This window comes from Athene cunicularia, assembly GCF_003259725.1.
Source record: "Athene cunicularia isolate RWA chromosome 1 unlocalized genomic scaffold, athCun1 chr1_part2, whole genome shotgun sequence".
NCBI lineage: Eukaryota > Metazoa > Chordata > Aves > Strigiformes > Strigidae > Athene > Athene cunicularia.
This window is the reverse complement of record NW_020799092.1, coordinates 27,403,399-27,427,531: the sequence shown is the minus strand read 5'-3', so window position 1 is coordinate 27,427,531 and position 24,133 is coordinate 27,403,399. Positions and strand designations below refer to the sequence as shown.

Genomic DNA, 24,133 nt, shown 5'->3' with positions numbered 1-24,133 from the left:
GGGGAGGGTCATGGTGGGGCTGGAGGAGCTGCAAGGGCTTTTCCAAACCAGATGGTTCTGTGGCAATTCCGTGATTCTGTGAAAACAGCTTGAATCTTTCCTGGGGGTTGTATGGATACATTAGGCTCCTACGTGCAGACTGCCATGGAGACCCGACTTCCATGCAGGTCCTTTTCACAATGTTGACGACACTGATCGGATCCGAAGGTCTTAAGCATCAGTAACAGCCAGTTCTGCCTCCCCTTCCCCATCACCCTGAATCATTTCTCTCACTAGGAACAGACAACTGACATCAAAACTCAGACAGAGGTAAGAGACGAAGGTACTTAAGAAAATTTGCATCTGGGTGTAGTCCCCCTTGATACACCACATCACTGAATCACAGAATCATTCCGGTTGGAAAAGCCCCTTGGGATCACTGAGCCCAACCATCAGCCTGACTCTACAAAGTTCTCCCCTGCACCATCCTGCAGAAGAGCAGTTTCCTCATCACTGCCCACCTCCAGCATACCCCCATCCACAAGGAACAGTTCTTATCCCACCACTTTAGCCGTACCTCCCTCTGTCTTGGCTGCACTACAGCGGTGTAAAATAACACACCACGGAGCACTCCAGGTGCTCCAACAAGCCCACGCCTCTCTCGGCGACACAGGCTACCTAGCAAACCTATCCACCGGTGCGTAACCGAGAGTCCCACAGACTTTTCAATAAAGTACCGTGTTTTCAACCCAATCTTCAAAGCTTTCCCCGTAAAGGCTTCGTATGAAAGGCCAAGGTGGCCACGTGTCTCTGGTGCAGGGCGTCTCTACAGCAAGGCTGATGCTCGCATAGGCTGGTGGCCCAACTTCTCTATGGATTAAGGGCACAAACCTCATCACTTTCTACAAGAAACATTTTCTATGTTATTCTCCTCTGACAGAAATATATAGCTTATTAATTAATCGTAGCGTGCCTATCAAAAATAAGCAAACTGATAAAAGGGAGCCCTAAGCAGAACTTTCAGCTGCACAACACGCTTCTTCCCAAAGGGAAGGGATGAGAGAAGAAATAGCTTATGATAGATGTTAATCTTTGTGCTTAACACATTCCTGGAAGGTGCTCCAAATACAGACACGATAAAAGCTGATACAGAACAAAACAGATTAACAACTCCCTTTATTAAGGGCTACATTTTCAGCCAGGCCTCTGCAAACCTTCCTTCTGTTTTCTGCATGCATACGGTCAATGAATATTAAATACTTCTGCAAAACCCTTAGCCTGGTTACAGACCACCACTGATTAAGTTACCTTGAATGAGATTATCCCTCTTCTCCTCCACTAGCACTCCGACACATCCCCTGGAAGTGCTGAGGGTGAGACACCAGGAAGGTGCACGGCATCCCTTAGGGGACTGCCGTCCTTTTCTCCTCTGGTATTGTAACAACAACGTCACGAATTCAATTATTCCTTACTCACACAAACAATGAAGTGCTCTTGTCTCTCCATGGCACAATTCTGTGTAATTTTTTACACAAACGTGTATATCTGCTATTTTCCAGTTTCACAAAATGCTGACTTGCATTTAGTAGTATTTTCCCACTTCTAATGGCTACGTGCACTCTTAACACATTACACTTTAAAATAATTTTAGACTTATGATGGAGACAGAGAGAGGCTTTGACACAGACCAATCTGTTAGCACATTTCTTCTCCAGTACACAGTGGCATCACGCAACTTGGGTTCTGTCTACAGGAGACATTTTCCTTTCAAGGAATCTTCCAGAAGCCCTATCACCAGGGAAGGCAGGAGCAGTGGTTGGGTTTGGCACACCCCTGAAGAGAAGCACTAGCCATCAGTGGAACTGCGCTCGTGACAACTAGGAAAAGGAATTTTAAAAATGAGAAGGTGCGTTTAAAGTTTTGGGAACATCCAGAGACCAGAACATTAAAAGATCATTAAAACCCCGTTTAACTTCTATTCAGATGGTCACAGCCTCGCCATTCATTTCAATGAGAACTGGATTGGGCTCAAACAAAATGGGAGGTTTATCTGAGTATTTTCACCATTTCATTTAAAATCTTCCGTTCGAAGAACAGAAAATCAGACTTCCCACACGCCTTCAGCGTGACTTGATTTTTTATGTAAACCAGTTCAAAATAGACAGACTGTCTGCACTGCAGCTGGAAATTGGAGCCCCAACCTGACCTAAAGCTGCTCTCGCCTTACAGCTGATGGCTGCCATGAGGCAGAGGAACAGCTCAAGAGCAGAAGAGCACATCACCCGTGTGCCAGAGTAGAGAACCTCCAGGATTTGCTTCTCAGAGTGCAGTGGGAAGTCTGCAGTTTCAAAACATCTCATCCAGCTGGAAACCTCAAAGGCCAAAGTAAGAAGAGAAAGACTATCTGGAATTAACTTACCCAACATCACAGCTCAGAACAGAAATTTTACTTATCTGATGAAAGTAAAACTAACTTTATATTCTGTAAAAAAAAAAAAAGAAATAAAAAACCAGGTCTGCCAAAGAGGCTTGTTTTAGCAAATAATGGATGCCTAAAGAAATATTGTTTGTATTGTGCAATGAACTTGTAATTAATGTTTGTTTGCTCACCATTTAATAGCAGCTCTGCACTAAATGATGGGATTTTGCTGCCATTTGTGAATGTGCAGATTTTGAAACTTCATTCCCCATATGGAAGAGCTCCCAGGGGGTCATATCATAAACCCATTCGAATGAACAAAACAAATGATAAGTATCTGTACAATGTGGAAAATGAGAAAGCTGTACGTATTGTTTTACATAAGTATTGTTAAGTGCCTCAGTTTACTTGAGCGGTATTTCCCTGCTTGACTGCATAGAGGTAAATCACGAGGCTGTCGAGATTAGGAGAACGAAGGCATCAGAAATGTAAAACTCATTTAGATGTGATGAGGAACCCTTAAATGGAGGATTCCCGCTTCTTTCCAGCCAGCCTGACAATGTTTATGCCTCTCATGCCTACAGCTAAATCTAAAGGGAGTCTGAAATTCCAAAGAAATGGTGAAACTGGCCCGAAGGAGAGATGTCAGGTCGCGTGTGCTGTTGGGAACGCAGCCCCTGACCCTACCTGCACCTGAAACAGAAGCACAAACCACCCGGGGAAGAGCGAAGGCGCTTCCAGAGAGTGACTCAAGAGACAAGCAGGCTCCTAGCAGGGCAGGGAGCCCAAAAGGGACCCCAACACCCCCCCAGCCCTCCTTAAACAGGACGAGAGGCAGCAGCACGTCCAGATGAAGGCAGCTGAGGTGCCTGCCACCGCCCTCGACAAACCACACCTGGGCTTGGCGCTTGAGCAACTAGGCAGGCATGCAGGTGGGCTTACTAAAGCCTTTGCTGCTTCGGCCTCCGTGCTATCAGGGCTCTACACGGTTCCCTGTTAAGCTAGACTTTGCAGAGATGGAGCTCGGGGAAGGTGCAACACCTCGCAGCACGAGGTGCAGCCACAGCTAACGTGCACGAGTACAGGCACCGTACTGCTCTGGAAAAGCTGTCCCTTCAACTTGCTGCTGCGCGGGCAGCCAAAGTGAAGGTTTCAGCAGGTGCCAAACCCGTCAGCATGCTTGGGAGAGAGTGGCAAAGCTGACTCTCGGAAAGTCAGTCCTAGGCTGGCAGGGCCACGCGGGTCCCCCAGGGGGGCACAAGGAGGTTTGCAGCCAGTGGAGAGGACGGGGGCTGCCACAGGATTTCATTCCGCACATTTTCCAGCTCCTACTGGAACATACTATACGCCCCTTCATTTCCAAAATAATTTTTAATTCAGCACTTGTTTTCTCAGAGCTATGAGGGAGAAGAGGGACGAGATGTTCTTTGCTGTAATACCTCCGTGTTGTCACACGGCCTTGCTTCCTGCTATTTTTATATTTCTGTGTGAAGTTTCCAGTTCTCCTGGACCACAGATTCCTACGGACCCTCAAGATCTGCCGGAGATGACCATGCACTCACCTCCTGTCACAAAGGAGAGCTTTCACAGTGAGACAGTGCTGCAGCCCCCTTACAGCAGATCACCTGCACCAGGAGCCTCTGGGCAACGACAGCTTTACATCGCCGATTTACGGCTCCATTAAATATATTTTGCAGGCATTTGACTAGTTAAGTTAGAAGCCAAACCTTCCACTCATAGAGGAAAACTTGATCTCTCTTAAGACATCAGGCAGAAAGCTCTGACGGGTGGAGGGAGTTCCCCGCTAGGAAGCAATATGGAAATTTAAAACTTCTCCGTAAGCTTTGCGTGGGAGAGGAACGTATAGCCCGTGATGAGCTGCAAAGGAGGACACAGCCTGTAAATAGGGCAGGCTCTTGCTGAAGAAGGCCTGTGAAAAAGCCAGAAAAAAAACCTCAAAACGTAAGACGTACCTCTGGTAACACATACAGCTGCCTACTTAATATTTAGTTTTGACAGAAATGAGATTGCTGTGTGCTTATTTCTCGTGCTCTCTGTATGAAATAGAAAATTGAGTGAATTATGGCTCAGGGCTGCTGAGGAAGGGCTGGTGTTTCATTAGTATTAAGTATGATTGTATAAATAGGTTTGCAATGGAAAGCTGCGCTAGGAGAGGCTTGAAACAAAGTGAAATACAAACAAAAGATATTGCCGTGAGCTAAAGGGCAAGGCAGAAAGGATATGTGTTCTTTCCAAAAAGTTGAGGAAATCAGCTTCCTCCACTTTCTCCAATTCTTCAAAATTGAATCTAACGCTGAATGAAAATTTTTCTACTTAACAGAAGTAGAGGACATTGATGCTTCCCTAAGTGCAGCATTTGCAATGCCATCATCATTGCTGAAACATAACCTTAATGATAATTTAAGCTCCTGTTACAGGTCTTTCAGCTGCTCTTGAACCTCAGCTATTTTCAGGAGCAATCTGCTCATCTTTGACACCCCAAAATGGCAGAAATCAATGTGTTATTATGCTGTAAGAACAACTGAAAAGCAAAGTCTCGAACTCGATAACAAAACTATAACCTTCCTTTATGTTCACAACTTTGCCTTCCACAAAATGTAATTTAAAGAGAGAATTTAAGAACTTTATCTTGGAAATACTCCTTCCTCCAGGCAGATTTAGCTCACAGATCTTCTATAAGATTCTGCCACAAAGAAAATATTAGGGGAAAAAAAAAAGGAAGGAAAACCCAGCATTGACTTCAATGCTAGATAAGCGTTCACATCTTAGAAACAGACCTCTAAGGGCCACACAGGAGAAATATGTTTATACCCAACAATCACGAATCCAAAAAGCAAACCACAGAACTGCAGCAAAACACTTGTTGAAAATGACATGCAAAATTTTTGAGAACCAAGGCTGAAACGTGGAAGAAAAGTGCTTTGTTGGGGAAACGGTGATGGCTGTTCAGAAAAGAAAACACAGTTTGAAAAGATTTGAAAAATCTGTGAGTGTAACTCTCCTTTTACTCCGGTCAACCTTGCCTCAGTCTGGCACCTGGGTTACTTGGGCTGAAACTTCATACTGGGGCAGACAGGGATAAGGCAAGTAAGTTAGTAAAAGAACGTGTGAGGCTAAACCTTGAACAGAAAGGTTAATACTTCCACCACTTTTCTTAATTACAGAATCGCAAATTTTCACTTCTGTGATTTGTGATTCATCTTACAAAGCATAAATTTACATTTTGCCGTATGTACTTTGTTCTCCCGCAATGAATCTACAAGATTTTTTATAGCTTTTCATTGTGTTAACAGTATGCTCCCAGAAAAACTGATTTACCTTTTTTTATTCCCCCCCCCCGAATTGGAGAAAATCCCAACTCTGCTGTTCAACTCACTGAAGGTGAGGCTTTATTCAGCAAAATGAGCGTGCTGACCTACCCAGGCCCGGGCACCAGACAGGAACAGAACAGAACACATATCAAATGACACAACCCCCTCTTTGGAACTGTATTTTGTACCTGAGGTAGCACTGCTGGTCCTTGTCCTGCCAACCTCTGCAAGGAGCTGACCTGAGGAACCTTAATGGGCACTGCAGTGATAGTTCCCAAAGTCTGTTGGAAGAAAAACAGTTGAATAGAGCTTTAAACACTTGCACGGCTTCCCCAGACAGAATCTGCCCGACCCAGTGGTTCCCCTTGCAGCTCTGAGTCTCTTCCCGACGCGCGATGGAGAGGTGTAATACACCAGCTCATTCGAGGCGCTTTCTCCCGCCTAAAGGGTGAGAGCCTCCTCCTCCTCTTTACCCTTCTCCACAAAGCCCTCTCAACTCAAGCCTATTGTCCCCTCAGAGCATTTGGTACCTCTGAGCGCAAAGGACACGGCTCCTTGTTGTGAAGGTTTTTTGGCACACAAAGCAAACACAAGCGTGCGGGCGCTGGCTTGTTTTCAAGGGATCTGAAGAAAGGTGGAACACGCCACAGTGAAACTTCAAAACCCGCCTTGGTGAGATGATGCATCTCCCGGTAGCCAGGGTCACAAGGGAAGTTCACTGTGTCTTAGTAAATAGTAAATACTGAATTATTAAAACTGAAAGCGACCTATAAATCCACTATGGCAAGCTGTAACACAACATTCAGCTAAGACAACATCCAGTTGGGCCAGCAGAGCAGCTATTACCTTCAACATTTATCTTCTCTACTTGTTCTTCTCCCAGATGTATAGCAATTTTATTCAAAGCTTATTTAAAATATTTGTTGGAGGTAGCTCCTTCTAAGAGCAAATGCATTGCTGTATCCTACATAACGTTTACTTTGTAGACGGAGAAACTGTGTGTTAACCCAGTATTATCTTTAATGATACTATAATTTTTATTATATTATCGTATAATTATATTATAATAATATATTATCATACAATAATATGATAACAATTTTTATTAATACAGTTAGATACCAAGAGTACGCAAAATAAGTTTTTGTAATAGAGTCAAGTACACACAAGCTTCCACCCCCAAAAAAAATCTCTCCGCCTGTTTAGCCTCAGTCCTTCCATGACTTTTCAACTATCTGCAGTGATAGAGATATCTATAGATGTATGAGTTCTGTTATAGATGGTTTGAATGGCACCTCTTTTTCAAGCCTCACCCACAGAGGCTCCTAAAATATTGGATCTGAGATGTTGTAAATAACCTGTACTTCATTTTCTCCATTAAAAAGGACAGATAGGTTATAAGTTTAAGATTGGGCCACAGGTCTAAAGAACTTTGCTTCACCCTCTTTCATTCCTTCGCTCCTGAATACAGCTCATATTTTGGTGAATTGGGCAACAGTCTCAAAACAAGGTTTTATATCTTCTGTCTAACATGTCTTAATCACTGTTAGGACATGCCGATATCAGTAAGCAGATGCTTGTCATTGTAACAGCAAGAGAAACTCAGTCACCGATCACAAAAACTTAGCAGGCCGATAGAAATGAATAATAAGGAAAGGAAAACAGATTCAACTGAATTCCTCTAAATTTAACTCTCCTCAAAACCAAAGTATCGGATCACAGTCAGTAAGATAAACTAAACTAATATTACCCCAATCTGGTCATGAAATATGTCGATAAAAAGGAAACTATCATGTAATCAGCTCATGGAAAGTAAAACTGCGTCAGGTCCGTGTCAAGACGTTCTCCCCAGACCTCAACAACAGCGGTGCAACAGCCTATTTCATCCTAACTACAGTGTTTGGTAAGAACACCATGCATTTTCATGCAGAATATTTTTAATAATCTTGTCCTACAGAGTTTATATTTTTAACTCTGCTACTCCTCTTGGAGACATTTGGGGGTGTGATGTTATATATTCAGCAAAGACTAAAATCTGCATAAGATTTGTGTAAGTTAGAACAACAAGGAGAGCTGTGCAGTTATAAACACGCAATTCAATTTTTCCCCGAGTACTCATGGATTACCAGTACCCTGGATCATCCATGGACAAATACACTCTATTAAAATTCTGTCTTGAGCCAAGGGCGGGGGGCGGAGGGGGCAGCACTTCCACCCCTGGGTGCCAGAACAAGTCAGTCAGACCCTCCTGCAGAAGTAGAAGTGTTGGCAGCGGAGTGAGGGACAAAAGCGGGTATTTCTACCACAGTTATCCTTGCAGGGTGACACGTGAGAATAAAAACAATAGGAAAGATATTACAGCCTATCTGGACGAACGACTTCTGTGCCCTGTCTACCATATCACAGCCTCACACATTGGGAGGGACGATGTGATGAATTCCTGCAGTCCGGAGAGACGGAGAACTTGAGCTGCCACCTGCTGCTACTGCTATTTATTAGACCTATCACAGCCTCCTGCCTTGTATTAGGATGAGCTAAAATTAATCCATATTAACAATAAAATCGTTAAGGTAAATACCAAAACGAACGCGCCAACCCGCACTAGAGGAACTGGAAGTTTATCACAAGTATGATCTATGTTTTTCCCTCCGTCCCGACACTGTTGATAAACAGAACGAGATTTCTCTCACAATGCAGCGATGGCCGAGTTCTCCCTGGAGACACGAGGAGCTCCACAACCTCTCCTGGGCTCCACACACACCCTCTACAGAAAGTTAAAACAAGTTATTCCTTCCCGAAGGTCCTGCTTGGAAGTGTGGCGGCACCTCTCGTCGTTTTTAAACATGCTACCTCTGACCTTGAAGACAGACACCCTGATATTCCTATTCCTGCAGATACGTGTGGATTTGCAAGGGGTTTTCAGACTGGCCAACAGAATTCCACTTATTAAAATACGAAGTGCTGACACTGAGTGAAGCTGGGAATTGACTATAAAGATAAGAATCAAATTACTCAGAAGTTAGATAAGATACAGTTATCAACTGATAGAAGGCACAAAACCCCCACGTCTGAGCAACAAATCTCCTTTCTTGTACTACTTCAAATATCAGCCACAAGGAAAAAAAAAAAAACCAAACCAAGAAGCCAACCCTGTCTAGAGCAGAAAGCCTCTGTCCTGTGAGGGAGGAGTTCAGCCTCTGGGTGCATCGTTGGGCCAGCGCCGGTTCATGTTTCAAACCACAGAACGATTGAGCCAGAAGGAATGGGAACGGGAGAAGAAAGAAGAAACACCATAAAACTACTCTGCGCTGTTCTCTCAGCTTCGCTTGCAGACAAAGCCAGGGGGGATTGTCTGTGGGTATCAGAGAAATGAACTATCATTAGTTCTGTCACCTGCACTCTCAAAAAATCTGTCAGATTTGTTTTCCTGAAGTGGAAGTTCTGCTGCAACCTCGAGAGAGCAAAAACAAATCATGGCATTCTCAGGTTATGAAATTTGCAGTGACAAAGATGCAGCCTCATGTTTACAAATGGTTTTATAGCAAGGATCTGTTATTTAATATTCAAGGATACAGTCTCAGTATGAAAATCACATGGCTGAGAGAAAATTCAGAACTTTAATCTCACATTAATAATAGCACTATAGTATGTTCAGACAGAGATATCTACGAATCTATTTTCACTATTTACATGGGTTTGTTATTGTTTCCCAGCTCGGGCGATAAATAGTTCAAGCTGTTGTATCAGCAGAATTCAATGAGAGAAACCTCTGTACTTTTCCAGTAACACATTTCATCCGTTATCTCTGAGTACTTCACCTAGGTCAGTATTATTGTCTCTGTTTTAGCGATGAAAAAAATCGAGATTTAGAGGTAAAATAACGTTGTCGGGGCTAGCCCGTGGTGCAGGGGGAAGTGCAAGCCAGACGTCTCACTCCCAGTGCCTCATCCGTGTGATTGATTAACCTCATCTCGTCTGTTGGCGTAGGATCACATCTGAGTCGCCCGATTTTTAGGTCAGATTTTAATGATCGGACCAGGATGTCTCCAGGACGATGGGAGAAAGGGGTGAAGTGGAAACCAGAGGGGCTGGCAGTTGTGGTCTGTGCAGTGAAGGAGGTGCCGGTGCTGGGCGGGATGGTTGGGCACTTTGGCTCTGGGTACTTTGTGCAGTGCATTTCACAGCATTGCTTTGTTCCAGCCGAAGTGGTAAACGAATGAGCAGATAAAACCACTTGCCTGGCAAACAACAACAACAAAAAAATCAAATCAAATCAAACAAAAAATGTCTGATGTTCTCAGCCAGGCAATGAGAACTAGACAAACTCCCCGTGGCTCTGCTACAACGGGGCGAGTACTGCTCACACCTCAACACTTCGCTTCGAGCTGGATCCTCAGCTGCAAGAGGTGAGTAATGAAGCTGCCTCCTGCCCAAAAAAAGGGCAAAAAGGGAAAAAAAACCCCCTCTTCTTCCTCCTGTTAACAGCGCCACCTGTTTTCACTCACAAACTCTCCAGCCTTGCCATGGTGAGCACGGTGGATCAAAGACTTGTCACTCACCAACTCCACACTATCATTTTCATCCGTGTGGGGCTATTTTTTTTTTTTTTTCCTCTCCTCCCTTTTTTTCCAATTTGTCCAAAGAGCAAGCTGGTGCACATTCTTATAAACCTTTAATTAACAAGATGAAAAGACATTTTTCTGGCAATGCCTGACCTTTAAGCACTTTGTATGAATTTATCGATACCAGCAGAAACAATAATTTAAAAGGTTATTTTATGAGTGCTGAATAGTTTATGGCAGCACTTTTGTCAAGATAAATGAGTTTCTTATTTCTACATTTAGAGCACTAAGCATTTTAATAAAAAAGGTCCATAAAAGTCAAAGATAACTCCAAATCTCTCCTCTGTCGAAGTCTACTTGGGCTTTCCTGGTGAACCCCCGAAACACCTACAATGCGGAGAGAGCGCCGAAATGTGCCGTGGTGGGGGAAAGCGAAGAGCCCAGCTTCAGTCAGCCTCAGAACTGGTTTGATGTGACTGCAGCCATTTAACCCACGTTTACTACCTTTACGCTGAGAATTTTTTTTCGAATAAAAACCGAATTCATCACGTGTATTTCCTACTGTCTAATTCACTAAACTTCACGCCCAGATGCGCTTGCTGTCCCAGGTAAGCTGATGGCCCCTTGCTGACTCCACCTCAGGGCCCAGCCCCAGCCCTGAGCTGGGACAGGACCCTTGGCCACCACCTCACCTGCCGTAGGAGCCAACGGCTAATGAACGCAGACGGCTGCTACACAAACCACTTCCAACCCCCGGTGCTCAGTGCAGAGCATCTGGCACGTCAGGGACACCTATTTTTTTTTTTTTTTGCTTGAGCAATCCACAGCACTCGCAGTGGCTGGGTGAATGTCAGCCAGTGGCACGCTCTGAGGGGTCACGTTTGGAACTGCAAAAGCAGGTGGAGAGGTGCAAAGGAAACGATCTTTTTCGGAGGTCAGTTTACCCACTAAGGAAGTAATAGTGGCAAGAATTTAAAAAAAGACAACCCACCCAAAAGCCTCCAAACAAGTGCATTATGAGACAAAAAAAAAAAAAAAAGCAGTTCCTCCCGTGTAACCGGAAGAAAATGAAAATTTTAGAAGATATTGCCGAACGCAGTTAAAAAATAAAATCACTTCTAGCCCTCAATTCTTCTGTTAATACCCAACAGCACTGTTAACTATTTGCTGTATTTTCCCCTACCATGCTCCTCCTGCATTACAGAATCATCTAGGCTGGAAAAGCCCTTGAAGATCACCTAGTCCAGCCCTAAATCAACACCCCCCCTGGATCAAGGCTCTCAAAGACAACTGAGGGACAGAAGTGTGGGGACAGCGGCAAGCAGGAGACATAGAAAGCGACACCAAGGATGGTGTGGACAGAGAATAAGAATTCAAAGGACGAAGGCCGGAGATGGTCAGAGGATAAAAGGATGCTGAGGCAGAAACAAGGACATCACGTACATTGTCGCGGATCAGGCTAAGGCCACGCGTTCAGTTCCCTTCTTCAGTCAGCGCCTGAGTTTTTAAATCCACAACTTATGCACATCTGTGATTTTAGTAAACTTCTGCATTTCAGCTCTGATCTCTACTTTATTGAAAGATATTTCCATTTTACTCACTTTGGGTAAATATATTTGTGAGACTATTGCTATGTTTGCTTTGAATTACAACCTCCTTCCCCCTCTCATCTGGATGTACTAACAAACGCTCAGGGACTTCTTTCTACAACTCCTTATCTGTACAGACTCACTGTTGAGCAGTTCAGGATTAGACCACAGATGTTAAACCGTTAGGCGACTCTCCTCCCATTCCAGAATTACACCAGTACCGGTAAAATCCCTGAAGTCAATCACTGAAGAGAATGAGACTCAATAAGCAACAGAAGGTTAAAAAGCCACAGAGTTTCAAAAAGACTTTCACTACAGCATGTTACCAAACAAATACTTAACTCAGGCACATATGGGTTTGTTATTTCTTAGCAGAACAGTTCAATTGTTCGAGTTCAACTGACACTGCACTGCTGTATTATTTGCAAACTATTTTATACTGACATCAATACTGCAGCACAAATATTGTGTTCCCACAATGTATTATAGAAACACTAATCTTTTTCTTTTTAAAGTACATATGCATCTCTCTAAGATCTAGGTCTTCTTCATGTTGCAAATAAGACACCTAAGCTATTAAAAAAATGTTTTTGTCTGTTATGTGTTCAATATTGGCAACAACAGTTTTACAGAATGGATTTTTAATGTGGTAGTGACAGGGGAACAGATTGCTATGGCAACAGCAAAGATGAAAATTCTTAACCTGAATGGATCGTCACTGAAGTAATTGCAGGGTTTTTTTTACCCATTCTACATCCATTTTACAACTTGAATGCTGCATTCAACCTTGAGCTTGCTTTATATAAATGCCAGGCACTATACGCAACCCCCAAGTTCATTTGACTTAAAACTTGCTGCACCGTACCTCAATAATCCAGGATAGTTGCTGTCCTCTAGCTAACATAAACATCTGAATGCTATCCTCTTGCCACGCAGCCCACCAGTCAAAGCACCGTGTGCTTGGCTATAACTTCGAGGCTCCTGCAAGGTGTGTTTGCATACGTATTTTTTTTCCTCTCCTTCTAAACTTAACTGCTATAAAAATCTGTGGAAATCGTCCTTCATTTTCAAAATTTGGTGAAATCACTGTGCATGGTATTTCTAATAATCCGCTGGAATAATGGCGTATTTCAATTTCAGACTGCACTCCAGACACTTGTTTTGTGTACTGGTAATTTAATTAGAATTTCACAGAAGTTTAAAGACTTCTCTTCCAGCTTTTAAAAGTGTTCGTTTTCCCCGATTCCTTTCTCTTTACTCAGGAGTCATTAACTGTGCGCTTGTACGCACATTTATTACTGTTACAAAGCGAACGATCAAAAGCACAAGTCATGTTGCTTTCTTAAAATACCGGCCTTCTTGAAACCATCCTTTCCTTGGGCACTAAAAATACCATTTAGACCAACCCTTGTTACAGCCAATTAATGACAACTCCAACTACACCAGGTGGTTTGGGGCTGAAACCGCCTACAGGTGCTCTCACAGCCCCTTACAGGGCCCGGCACTGGGGCACCAACAGGCAGCAGAAGGCAAGGTACCACCTTAAATCCCAAACCTGCCTTGAAAATCCCCGTTGTGACCAAATTTCTTAATTGCTGCTGAGGTATTTGTACTCATCCCTTCCAACACCACCCGTCTTGCAAGGAAACCCACAGTGGTATCAAAGCTCACGAGGGTATCAGAGGAGCATATGCTGAGATAAAGCAAACAATTTTCTGCTTCTACCGCGGCTCCTAGGCTTTTCAGAGCACCATCTAATTTATCTCTGCTTTTACCACGGCTCTCAGGCTATTCAGGCCACTATCTCTATTCCTTGCCACTCGCCCATTCCCATCTGGGTGAACTCAAAACGACAAACTCTATGTTTGAGCACACTGTGGGTATGTATTCTGGCAAAGGAAAACCACAATGAATAAAGTTCATGAGTTTCCCTGAGTCAGAAATCCCACCGGTTACTTACGCAAGAGGATAGACAGCCGTGCCAAATACCTGTTCTTAAACACAGCTTCCATCACGTTATTTACTGGTTAGTAATTATTTTTTTTTTTCTTTTAAAGCACCACTATTTTTATCAAAGGAAACAGTCAGGATTTTTCCACGGCCATCAGAAAAGAAAAAAAAAAAGAAGAAAGAAAAAAAGAAGGAAGTTTGGCTATGTGCACAGCATTATCATGCACATGCCTGTTCTGTGATTTGAAGCTTTAGTCAGAAATCATACTCAATTAATTAAGTCTCCACCTCCTGCACAAATGAGTAGAGTCACATCGAGCTGCAACAGCACTCAGCAGCTGTGATCACACCTATAGGCTCTTGCTCAGCTGATTCATAAAAGATTTGCTGTTTAACTACTAAACTGTTCCAGGTTGATGTTGTTTTTAATGACTAATGTCTTCAAATGACTTATTCTCTTGTGCACAGTCTGTAGAAATATTTCTCAGTAAAGGGAAAAACGCAACGCCCAGCGTGTGGCACAAAGCAGCTTCTGGTCTCTCCCTCGAGCGAGTTCAAGCATGAGGGAAAATCTTTGTCAGAGCCCCAAGCAGCTGCTGAAGTACGACTGCCCTACCACCCCAGCTGCAGGACATGAGGCCGAGGGTATGGAAAGGGAAGGCAGGGGAAGGAAAAATAAAGGCAGAAATGAGCATCATTCCCCAGTGATCTAGGAATCCTCACCTATCAGAACGGCCCGCGCAGCCTATTAGCTGCTACGGAAAAATTAAGATTGTGTCGCGAATCGTTCCACCTTAGCACCCATGGGGCTCAGAGCTGCTTTGGCAGTGCTTGCTCTCAGTTTTTATTATGCATTCCTCAGCCACGCTGAAGAACTGGAAAACATGAGGGAAGTGACAGCCTGAGATGATCTAATTGCTCACTGCCACACAGTCCTTTTTGTCAGGCCCTGAGCTGAGCTAATTCAGCTTGCTAACCAGGATAAACAAAGTTTTCTGCTAGTTGAATTAGTTTAGGAAAAGAATCCAAGAAGCAACAGAATAAAGGCAAGGGAAAAAAAGCAACGTTCCTTAGCTGGAGGGGGAGACAAAAACCACAAAGGCAGGGGGACAGAAAAATGGAAAGATGGTTCCAACCTTTTTGGAGAAAGGAAGCTACTAGATCAGTTCAGCCATAATAACTGGTTGTTGTTGCCAAAATTAACTTCCCTGAGCACAGAACCTGGGGAAGGAACATGAAGACTTTGCCTGAATTCCACAAAAAGTGTGACTAAATATGACCAATCCTAAAATTCGACTGCTAATATAATTAGTTAGAAAAAGGGAAGCAGTAACTTCCCCGGGAAATGTTAATTTGAACGTGCAGGACATCCCATAAGCTTTCTTTCTTTTTTTTTTTTTCTAGGCAGACTACTCAGCAACACGGAGCCACTCACCCATCAGCAAAACCCAGTGGAAACTAACTGCTTTAGTACAGCGGGGCGGAATTACCATTCCTATTGGATTCCCAACTTTGGGATTCCACAGTTCGAGGATCGCAGCTGTGAAAAATCACCGCAGATATTGCCATGTAGGCGCTGCCTTCTAATGAAAAGAAGATTCTGAAAACCAGCAGCACCTCACTTAGTCTGGGGGAGGGGGATAAACTCTACAGTATTCGCTCACAAACGTAATTGGAATTTGAAGATCCAAATAAAAAGGCTGATCATAAGTTATGTTGGTTTGTTCAGAGGGTAACAAAATTCACACTTATATAAACAAATTCATAAACATATACATAAGACACGTGTATATGCACGATATGTATGTGAATACACAAACACACACCTCAGAACATGTCACAATATATTATATGCAATGTTTTTCCAGAGCCGTAAATACACCAAAGTGAGCACCGGCGTTTCCCTACAACGACAGAGCCAGGAAATTTTAGAGTTAGTAAATAGAAAATCTCCTCTCCTTGCTGAGATGCTGCATTAATATCAGTGCTAGCAGAAGTAGCCTTATAAACATGAAAGCCAGCAAAGCTTCTTTTGTTTCTGAGACTAGAATTTGTATCTGCTTCCGGAGTGCAAAAACTCTAAGAGGAAAACCAGGGGAAAAAAAAAAAAATCAAAGCACAACTCTGGTCTACTATCTAGCCCATGTGACTTTTTCTGGCTCTTACTTAAGATGTTTCATTCTGCTAGTCCCAGATAAACCTGGATACTGGGACATCTTCCAAGTTCCTCGGAGGCTGAGTTTCAGAAAAAGCCCCAATGTGCCTGTGTCCAACCTGGCTCCAGCTAAAGGGTTCAAATTCACCTTCTCAGCCCCCACTCCCACCTTAGCTGCTGCCAAGCCTTAAAGACAGTTAAATCCTGATGTGCTTCAGGTTTAACCATTAATATTCTCTAGACACTTGAAGGTTTGAGTCTCAGCAAGCCTGGAAACATCACCTTCGAGGTGTCAACAACTCAGCACCTAGAACCGAACCCACGAACACAGGGAGGTTGTTGCAAGCACAATGCCCCGCTCTCGGCTGCTTCACTGCAGCTCTTAATCAGGGATCCAAGTGTCCCTGTGTGGGGGACCCCAAGAGGATGATGGGCTCCTTGGGAAAAAAATTGCCAACCAGCACCCTAGGGCAGGAAACAAGATGCCCAGAATGTGTTCCATAGGGGTGTTTTACTGCGTTACTGACCTAGAACTTTGCTCTGAAAGAGGAGATCTGCTTCATTCCCGCTGGGATTCACCTCCCTGAGGCCCCTCCTGGAGAATAATCCGTGTTCAACCGCTTTCATTCAAAACACACTCCAAGAAAGCTGTGCTTTCCTTTCGTCCTCCTTCCCACCTTTCCCTTTAACCGGTTTCTCTGGAGTTCAATCGCCGAACTCCAGAGAAGGAAGATTTTAGTTCCTACCCTCACACATGGCTCTGTAAGCCATTTCACTATCAGAACTACCTGGGAGAAAAATTCTTCTTCCAAGCTTTTCTGCTAAGTTAGTCAGTGAGAGAAGAAAGAACGTGGTCTCGTGGCCCAGTGGTTAGAGAAAGCTTTGGGGAAAAAAACACCCACAAAACTAACCAATGCTGTGCCCACCCTGTTGTTCTACAGCAGTTCTTACAATGCCCCAAGCCAAAGATTTTGGCACGCAGGGAATATGCCAAGTAGAACTAGAGGCATTTACGGATTTCCCCGCGGTCCAGACTTGACAGATACTGAGCAGAGTTTGAGGATCGAAGTTTTGAACTCCGAGCAGCTGGGTGCACTTCAACACTGCAGCACTTCCAAAGATCTAGCCTAAATCTCTTTTGCTAGAAATAAAAGACATAGCTAGAAAGTACGTCCTGTGTTTTCAGCTTGCATACTTTGTAAATTAGACAGCACAGCAATAACATCTTCATAAAGGTAGAACCAAGAACCTTTACGAATCTTAGTTCAATGAATGTATCTGTATGGAGATCTCTGCAGATATCAGGACTTCAACCCAGTCATTCCCAGAGCTAAAAGGTGAAAATTTTATTTTATTTTATTTATTAAACTGTCTTTATCTCAACCCACGACTTTTCTCACTTTTACTCTTCCGATTCTCTCCCCCATCCCACCGCGGGGGAGCGAGTGAGCAGCTGGGTGGTGACAGAGGTGACCCATGCAGTGTCTGGTTTAGCCACAGTGTCTGTTGGTTGGTTTTCCATCTCTTCTCCCTGAGGGTGCTGCATAAAATCGAGCAGTGTTTAGTAGATACTGCCCAGGGCCCAGCACACTGAGGTAAGTTGTGCCTCTCTGGAAGAGCCACAGCATTTTTTTTTTTTTTAAACATTCTATCACTTCATCAGGGTCCTGTAGCTGTTTGGGAGTGAAGTTCCAAACCACAGGAGGTGAGACGTTCTCTAGGTACCATCCCATATTCTCCCACGTGCGGTGCCACCCATGGCCATACTCTCAAGGAGTCTGGGCAATATTCCTAAAGTGTCTGTTACCCTTAGACAAAACCAAAGCAATATTTCCAAGAAATACAAATATTTTAACTACCCAAGGATGTTGAAGAAACTGAGAAGTCACTGTAATTGAGCGAGAAGAAGGTAGCAAAGGTGCTACTCTGTATTTCCTCCACAAAAACCTCTCGGAGTGAGAAGTATAATTGTTAATCGTCTCCATGAGATGGTACCAGAAGCACAGTAATGGCTTCAGTACAGAGCCCAAACACCAGATTAAGCTCAAGGTCAGTGTTCTGTTAACAAACCTCCCAAGCAAAACACCACTGATCGCTACAGAGCACAGCAAACCGCAAAAGCCAACACAAATCTTTAGCGGATACATCAACAAAAATGAGCACGGCACAGATCGGGTAAACTAATATCGAGAACAAATCAATCAATATCGTGACTCGCAACTGTTAACAGCTATAAATCCCTTCAATACACTCCGAGCAATCTGTTATGATCTCAAACCCCTCGAAGCCCAACGTTAGGCACCAAAAAGGACTGTCGTGGTTTAACTCCATCCAGCAATAAAGCACCACAGAGCCGCTGGCTCACTCCCCCACGGTGGGATGGGGGGGAACTGGAAGAGTAAAAGTGAGAGAAGTTGTGGGTTGAGGTAAAGACAGTTTAATAACTGAAATAGAATGAAATTAAAATTTAAAAAAATATATTGTAATGAAAAGGAAAATAACCAGAAAGAGAGAGAAACAAAACCCAAGAAAGACAAGTGATGCAAATGAAAAACAATTATCCATCACCAGACGCCTGATGCCCAGCCAGTCCCTGAGCAGTGGACCCCAGACAACTTTCCCCTAGATACGCCGAGTACGACGTCCTATGGTCTGAGATATCCCTGGGGTCAGTTGGGGTCAGCTGGGTCCCCTCCCAGGTCCTCGAGCCCCCCCAGCCCCTCGCTGGTGGGTGCTGTGAGGAGCAGGAAAGGCCTTGGCTCTGTGTAAGCGCTGCTCAGCGATAACCAAAACATCCCTGTATTATCAACAGTTTCCAGCACAAATCAAATCCACAGCTACTATGAAGAAAACTAACTCTACTCCTGCCAAAAGCAGCACAGACGACTGGCTCTCACACAAACAGGGTTATTTCCATCGTGCCGTTGACCCAGAAAGCAGAATGTTGGTCAGGGATGCTACTCAGGTCTCCAGTTATCTTCTACTTGCAGACATCAAAGCTCTGTACAGTCTACTCCCTGACACTATAAATTGAAAAAAAAAATCATAAAAATTAGGATGAACAGGTCACAAAGATTTTATTTTTTTAAAAATTAAAAGTTCCTTTTCAGAGAAAATGTAACAATAATAGTAATCATTAATAGCACACTAAGCCTATTGTACTGCTATTAGGAAAATGGTTAGAGACATGCCAGTGATGTAATCTTGTAGATTAACTCTGCTGGTACAAACCTAGCTTCACTATACTTGACTTCAGTGGAGAGATTCCAAATTCACACATCTGAAAATGCTCACAAAATTCGTTGAGTAATGCTTCCTTATTAAGAAGACTTATAAGCCTAAAACTTAATGAAGGACATCCCGTATATCAAGGCATAGGTTGATTCTGGTTCTGTGTAACAGCTTCTAAATTCAGAAACAATTACTGGGCTCAGGCTAGAGGAACCAGAGTTTGAGCTCATATTCCTCAAGACTTGAGAACAAAGTGTAAACACTCTGAGTCATCCTCGTGGTGGTTCAAAGCCACTTACTCTGGCTCTAAAGCGCCTATTAAGAACACAGTTATAGCAGAAACCTGAAGCTTTTTATCTTCTCGTACTTATTAGGGAGGTTGGGCTTTTCTTTTCCAAAACGCAGTGTTTAATTTCCCGTGTAAGAAGAAACATTAAAAAGTGACACAAGTCAACAGAATACGGATTATTGGCTTATTATATTCTGAAAAGACAAACGCAGGGGAAAATGAATGTAGTAATGTTTCACTCTGCAGAAAACACTGTGAAACCAGCAAATAGGGTGGCGGGATTTTATTAGAGAAAATGCTAATTAACTACCACATACAGTCATCTAAAATCATACCCTGTAGTATCCCTGCCAAATTTCTACAATATTCTCATTACTATTGTGCTAAAATGGCTGTCTTTTAAAACTATTTTTGTATACTGATTGTTTAAAGAGAAATGACTATTGCATTAAACAAAGCCAAGTTGTGTTTTTATTTTACATCCGTAAGGACAGCAAACATTTACGGTAAGACCCTTAAATCATCATCACCCCTTCAGCAACCTACAGGAAACACAGTGTTACTTAAATCTTATCAAAGCTGTCAAGCACTTTCCGGTGGTACCTATTCAATCACTGCTAGTTCAGTGATCTTGCATGTAAAAATGAACTTATCTCCAATCCAGCTAGTCTCATTGTTTGATTCAGTGAGGGATGCAACAATCAAATTGTTTGTAATATCACAATCCATCACCAGACGTACCAATTTGATGACACAGTCACTGAACTGGGGTCTTAATAAAATCAAACGCGAGAAACAGGCTAAACAGAGGTCTGGAGTAAGGATCTCACTGAGGAAAAAAAAAAACCAAAACACACCCAGCAGTTGTACCCATTAACTAAATGTCTTGTATAAAAGCAGTGGGGACACGTTCTTGCTTTCACTGGTCAAATCTCCAAGGACAATATTTGGTCAAAGAATTAGACTAACCAAAAAGATTAAGAGCCCAGCACAGAGAAGCAGGTAAACACAAAGTCACAAGCACATGATTAATCTTACTGAAGACACGTGAATTATATACATGTTACGCTCAGGGTTACGCTCAAGTGAAGGATAAACTCGAACCTGTTTGCTGAAATTACTCATACTGAAGCCTGGCCGTAAGATTAACAAGAAGGAATTTTGGTTTGTCTTACCTTGCCTGGTACCTGGCTTATTTTAAAAGGGTCTACGTTTCAGTTTTCATAATGATAAAAATCCAAGTCCAATGCAAGTCTTTCTACTCAGAGGGCAAAAACGTGACTCAAGACTACAGCGTGCCTTCTGCACAAGGATTATCTGCACTGAAGGAACGTCAAGCCCGAGAGTGTTTTTTTAAATCAAAGAAGAAACAGGCTCACGATAAATAAAAGTTAGTAACTAGTCTTTTCCCACCCATACACACATCTACGAGTATCAAAAACACACGGCGTAGCTGTTAACAGGCATCCGCCAACACTCTGTCCTTGTCACTGATGGAAATCGAAATATATCTGTCTTGCCATTCAGCTATTCTCTAAATTTAGAGATGAACAAATTTGGCTAAATTTGGATCAGATCACTTTCTGACTCACATTACCCGGCGAGTTAGCAATCCTTCACACACCACGTCACACGCAAAAAAGGCCCCGAACGCAACGCACCACCCCTCACCTCTGCGAGGCCCCGCACGCACGCAGGCAGAGCAGGGAGTTAAACGACAGGACACCATCCGAACAATTCTGATCTAAACAGCAAATCCAGCGCTTGCGGATTGAAATACGCCTTCCCAGAGCCAAATCTGGTCTAGTGCGAACCCACATAACTCCATCATTTGGAGCACAACTCCCAGGCAGTGAGGGTCTGCCATTCCCTACAGGAATATCTCCAGAGACAGATTTTTTTTTTTTTTCCTCTCACACACACAAACACTTTTAATTGCTTATTGTGTAGCAATTTAACTTGAAGTTTTACAAAATGGCTGTGATGTGAAGAAAAGATAACAACTAAACCCTAACATCAATAAGTGCTAATAAATATTAATGTAACATAAGCACCACTTTTATTGCAATGTGAAACCAGTTTATTATCCACAGATGAAATCAAATTGCTACCTTTATTACTGTCAGGAATGACTTCTAAGATATTTCTATTTACTACTTGAGTATTCATCAGCACTCTGTATTTACAGCATCTAGTCTCTCTCTCTCCCCTTCTCCCTCCCCTCCCCCAGTCATACACAGAGTAATTTAAGAGCAGTATTTTCTGATAGTTTTCCAATTAATTTAAATATAGACGCAAATGCACATGATGAGATTAGCAGCAGACCAATTGCCAAATCCTGATAGAGTCAGAAGACCAACAGGAAATCCTATCATGCCTGTATTTGCAATAGGAATATTGTAAGAAGATAAATACAGTTTGCAGTCTGGTATCAAACACTCAAAATTCCTGCAAATTATTCAACTACCCCGCAAACTCCGTGGATAATGAAAAAAAAAAAAAACAACAAAAAAACCCCACCACCCCACCTTTTGACAGTAAATAGAACGAAGACATTTGGCGATATTCCAAAGCCTTTCATTTCCTAAAGTGGTGCCTTTTATTTAAGTAACAGTACGTGTAGAATAAGTGGATGTTTTTATGCATCCTGTAATTTAGAAAACCTAAGAGATGATTTCCCCACCCCCTAAGCTGATCATCTTTCATTATTACAAACTGCACTTCAAGTTTGAACCGCACAGCCCTCGAATTTTCTATCCATCCCCCCGCGTTCTTGCTCCCCCATCTTAAATAGAACTAACTCGAGAATTCTGACATTGTCAAGAATGCTCGCACGGTAATTTCTGCGAGGCACAGACGGCCTCCAATTACAATGCAAGAGCTACAGTGTATTACCGTTTTTAGAGCATTCTTTTGGTGTTCTGAAGTGAATCAAAGCTCTCCATGGGAGCTACTCTGATTAGCGTCAAAACAATAATGTGCTATAAACTCCCAGCATCAGGACAAGGGACTCGGAACTTTGTTTACGTGGATGATATACAAGCGTGTATAAAAATATCACAGAAACTTCCACGTGGGGACTGCCGATATATTCCTACATTTTAAGACTCGCCTTATTAGGACGTTAAAATAGCTCCCAAGAAAAGGTGTGAAATTCAAGAAAATACATTTCCCTCCTTTAACCTGGTCTCTTTTGTTTGGTTCTCTCTATAGACAGGCCCATTAATTACCTCTGGCTGTAAGGACGCAGATATACAAAGAGGCTGAGAGCTCTGTCCTTCCGCGGTGTCAGGAATCCCTGACGGAACGAGTAGGTTTGGTTAATCTCCACCCGCTCGCGCTCCTCGGTAGAGGCTCTTCCCAGACTCTCGCAGGAGGAGAATCCACTCCAGAAGCGCTGAAGTAGCACATCCACACCCCCCTCCCGCTCCACATCAGCCTGCAGAAGGGACGTCTAGTGGCACCAAGACTGCGGGGGGCAGAACCAGAGCACGGTCTTCCGAACTGGGACTTGCTGTCGTTTAAGTTCTTGCTGCGTGGCGTTTGCCAGAGCCCACAGAACCCGGGTTGGAAAGGTCCCGCCTAGGTTCTTACAGAGAAATGTCAGACAGTCAGTGTGAGTCCACTTCTCCTTATCCTTTCCTGTTGAATACTCCACTGCCCTCTCTGGAAATTCCTGGCGAGGTGAGGAATACCGTGTTGGGCCTAATCAGGTTGTATTCAGTCGCTGAGAGTCTTTATTCAGTCTTTGATACCAGTGGGTGCTTGACCCTATTGTAGACCCAATGAAAATGCAGATTGAGAGAAGCAGAAATCCAGGCACTTTAGTTGTATTGACCATATACGTACGTCTGGGATATTTAAAAGGAAGCCATTTATAATCAGGAAGCATAAGTGCTTATTCTGAATCTGACATTTAAATATCCCATCAACAGCAACCAGCATTGCAAAACGGTTTAATTAACCTGAAAGGATGTAATTTTATGCTATTTAGCGAGAAATACAAATTTTAAAGTGCTTTTACGTGGTATATATCAGAGTAGTAAGGCCAAATCCTGCTCTTAGCTACCCATATTTAAATATGGAGTAAATTCATGTATCGCCCTTAAAAAAACCTGCAGCTAGGATGGTGTAAACACAAGCAGAATCTGTCACACTTACTCTATAATCCATTTCCTAAAATTACCGTGTTCTTCACAACGTTCTAATGGTAGAGTTAAAAGTTAGTAAAGCCCCAATGACAGAACAGATCTCTGGATGGCGTGTGGGGCTGTAAATCCTCGAGGTTCCCCCTCTCCTTGTCTTTATTATTAAATTCATTTGGCCGAGCCACCTCTCCTCTTCTACAAGAGGACAGATAACTTGCCTTAACGCTACCAAAGGATGATTCAGGAGACTGGGTATGTGGTACTGAACCCTCTGAGGTCCAGAACTAGAACAATCCAACGTTTTTGTCCCGCTCACGCTCACAGCGTGGCTGACACCCTGCTGGCAGACCCAGAGCCCTGATCCACTGGACGATGGACGTGTTGATGGAGGGTCTGGGCTCCCTCCCGCTCTGAGGCCCCAGAAGTCTCCTCATCTCTCTGCACTCCGATTTCCCCACAAATTGTCTTGCCTGCTTGCC

General features: G+C 43.3%; 1 protein-coding gene across 1 annotated transcript in view; it reads right to left on the bottom strand.

Moving 5' to 3' along the window:
• Nucleotides 1-23,679, bottom strand: part of PHF21B (PHD finger protein 21B) — a 56,848-nt gene extending 33,169 nt beyond the window's left edge. The window contains exons 1-3 of the mRNA XM_026864472.1: nucleotides 23,668-23,679; nucleotides 22,737-22,960; nucleotides 5,919-6,039 (exon numbers count right to left, since the gene is read on the bottom strand). Coding sequence (XP_026720273.1) covers nucleotides 5,919-6,039; nucleotides 22,737-22,960; nucleotides 23,668-23,679 — 357 coding nt within the window. The remainder of the gene's footprint in view (nucleotides 1-5,918; nucleotides 6,040-22,736; nucleotides 22,961-23,667) is intronic.
• Between the last annotated feature and the right edge of the window lie 454 nt (nucleotides 23,680-24,133).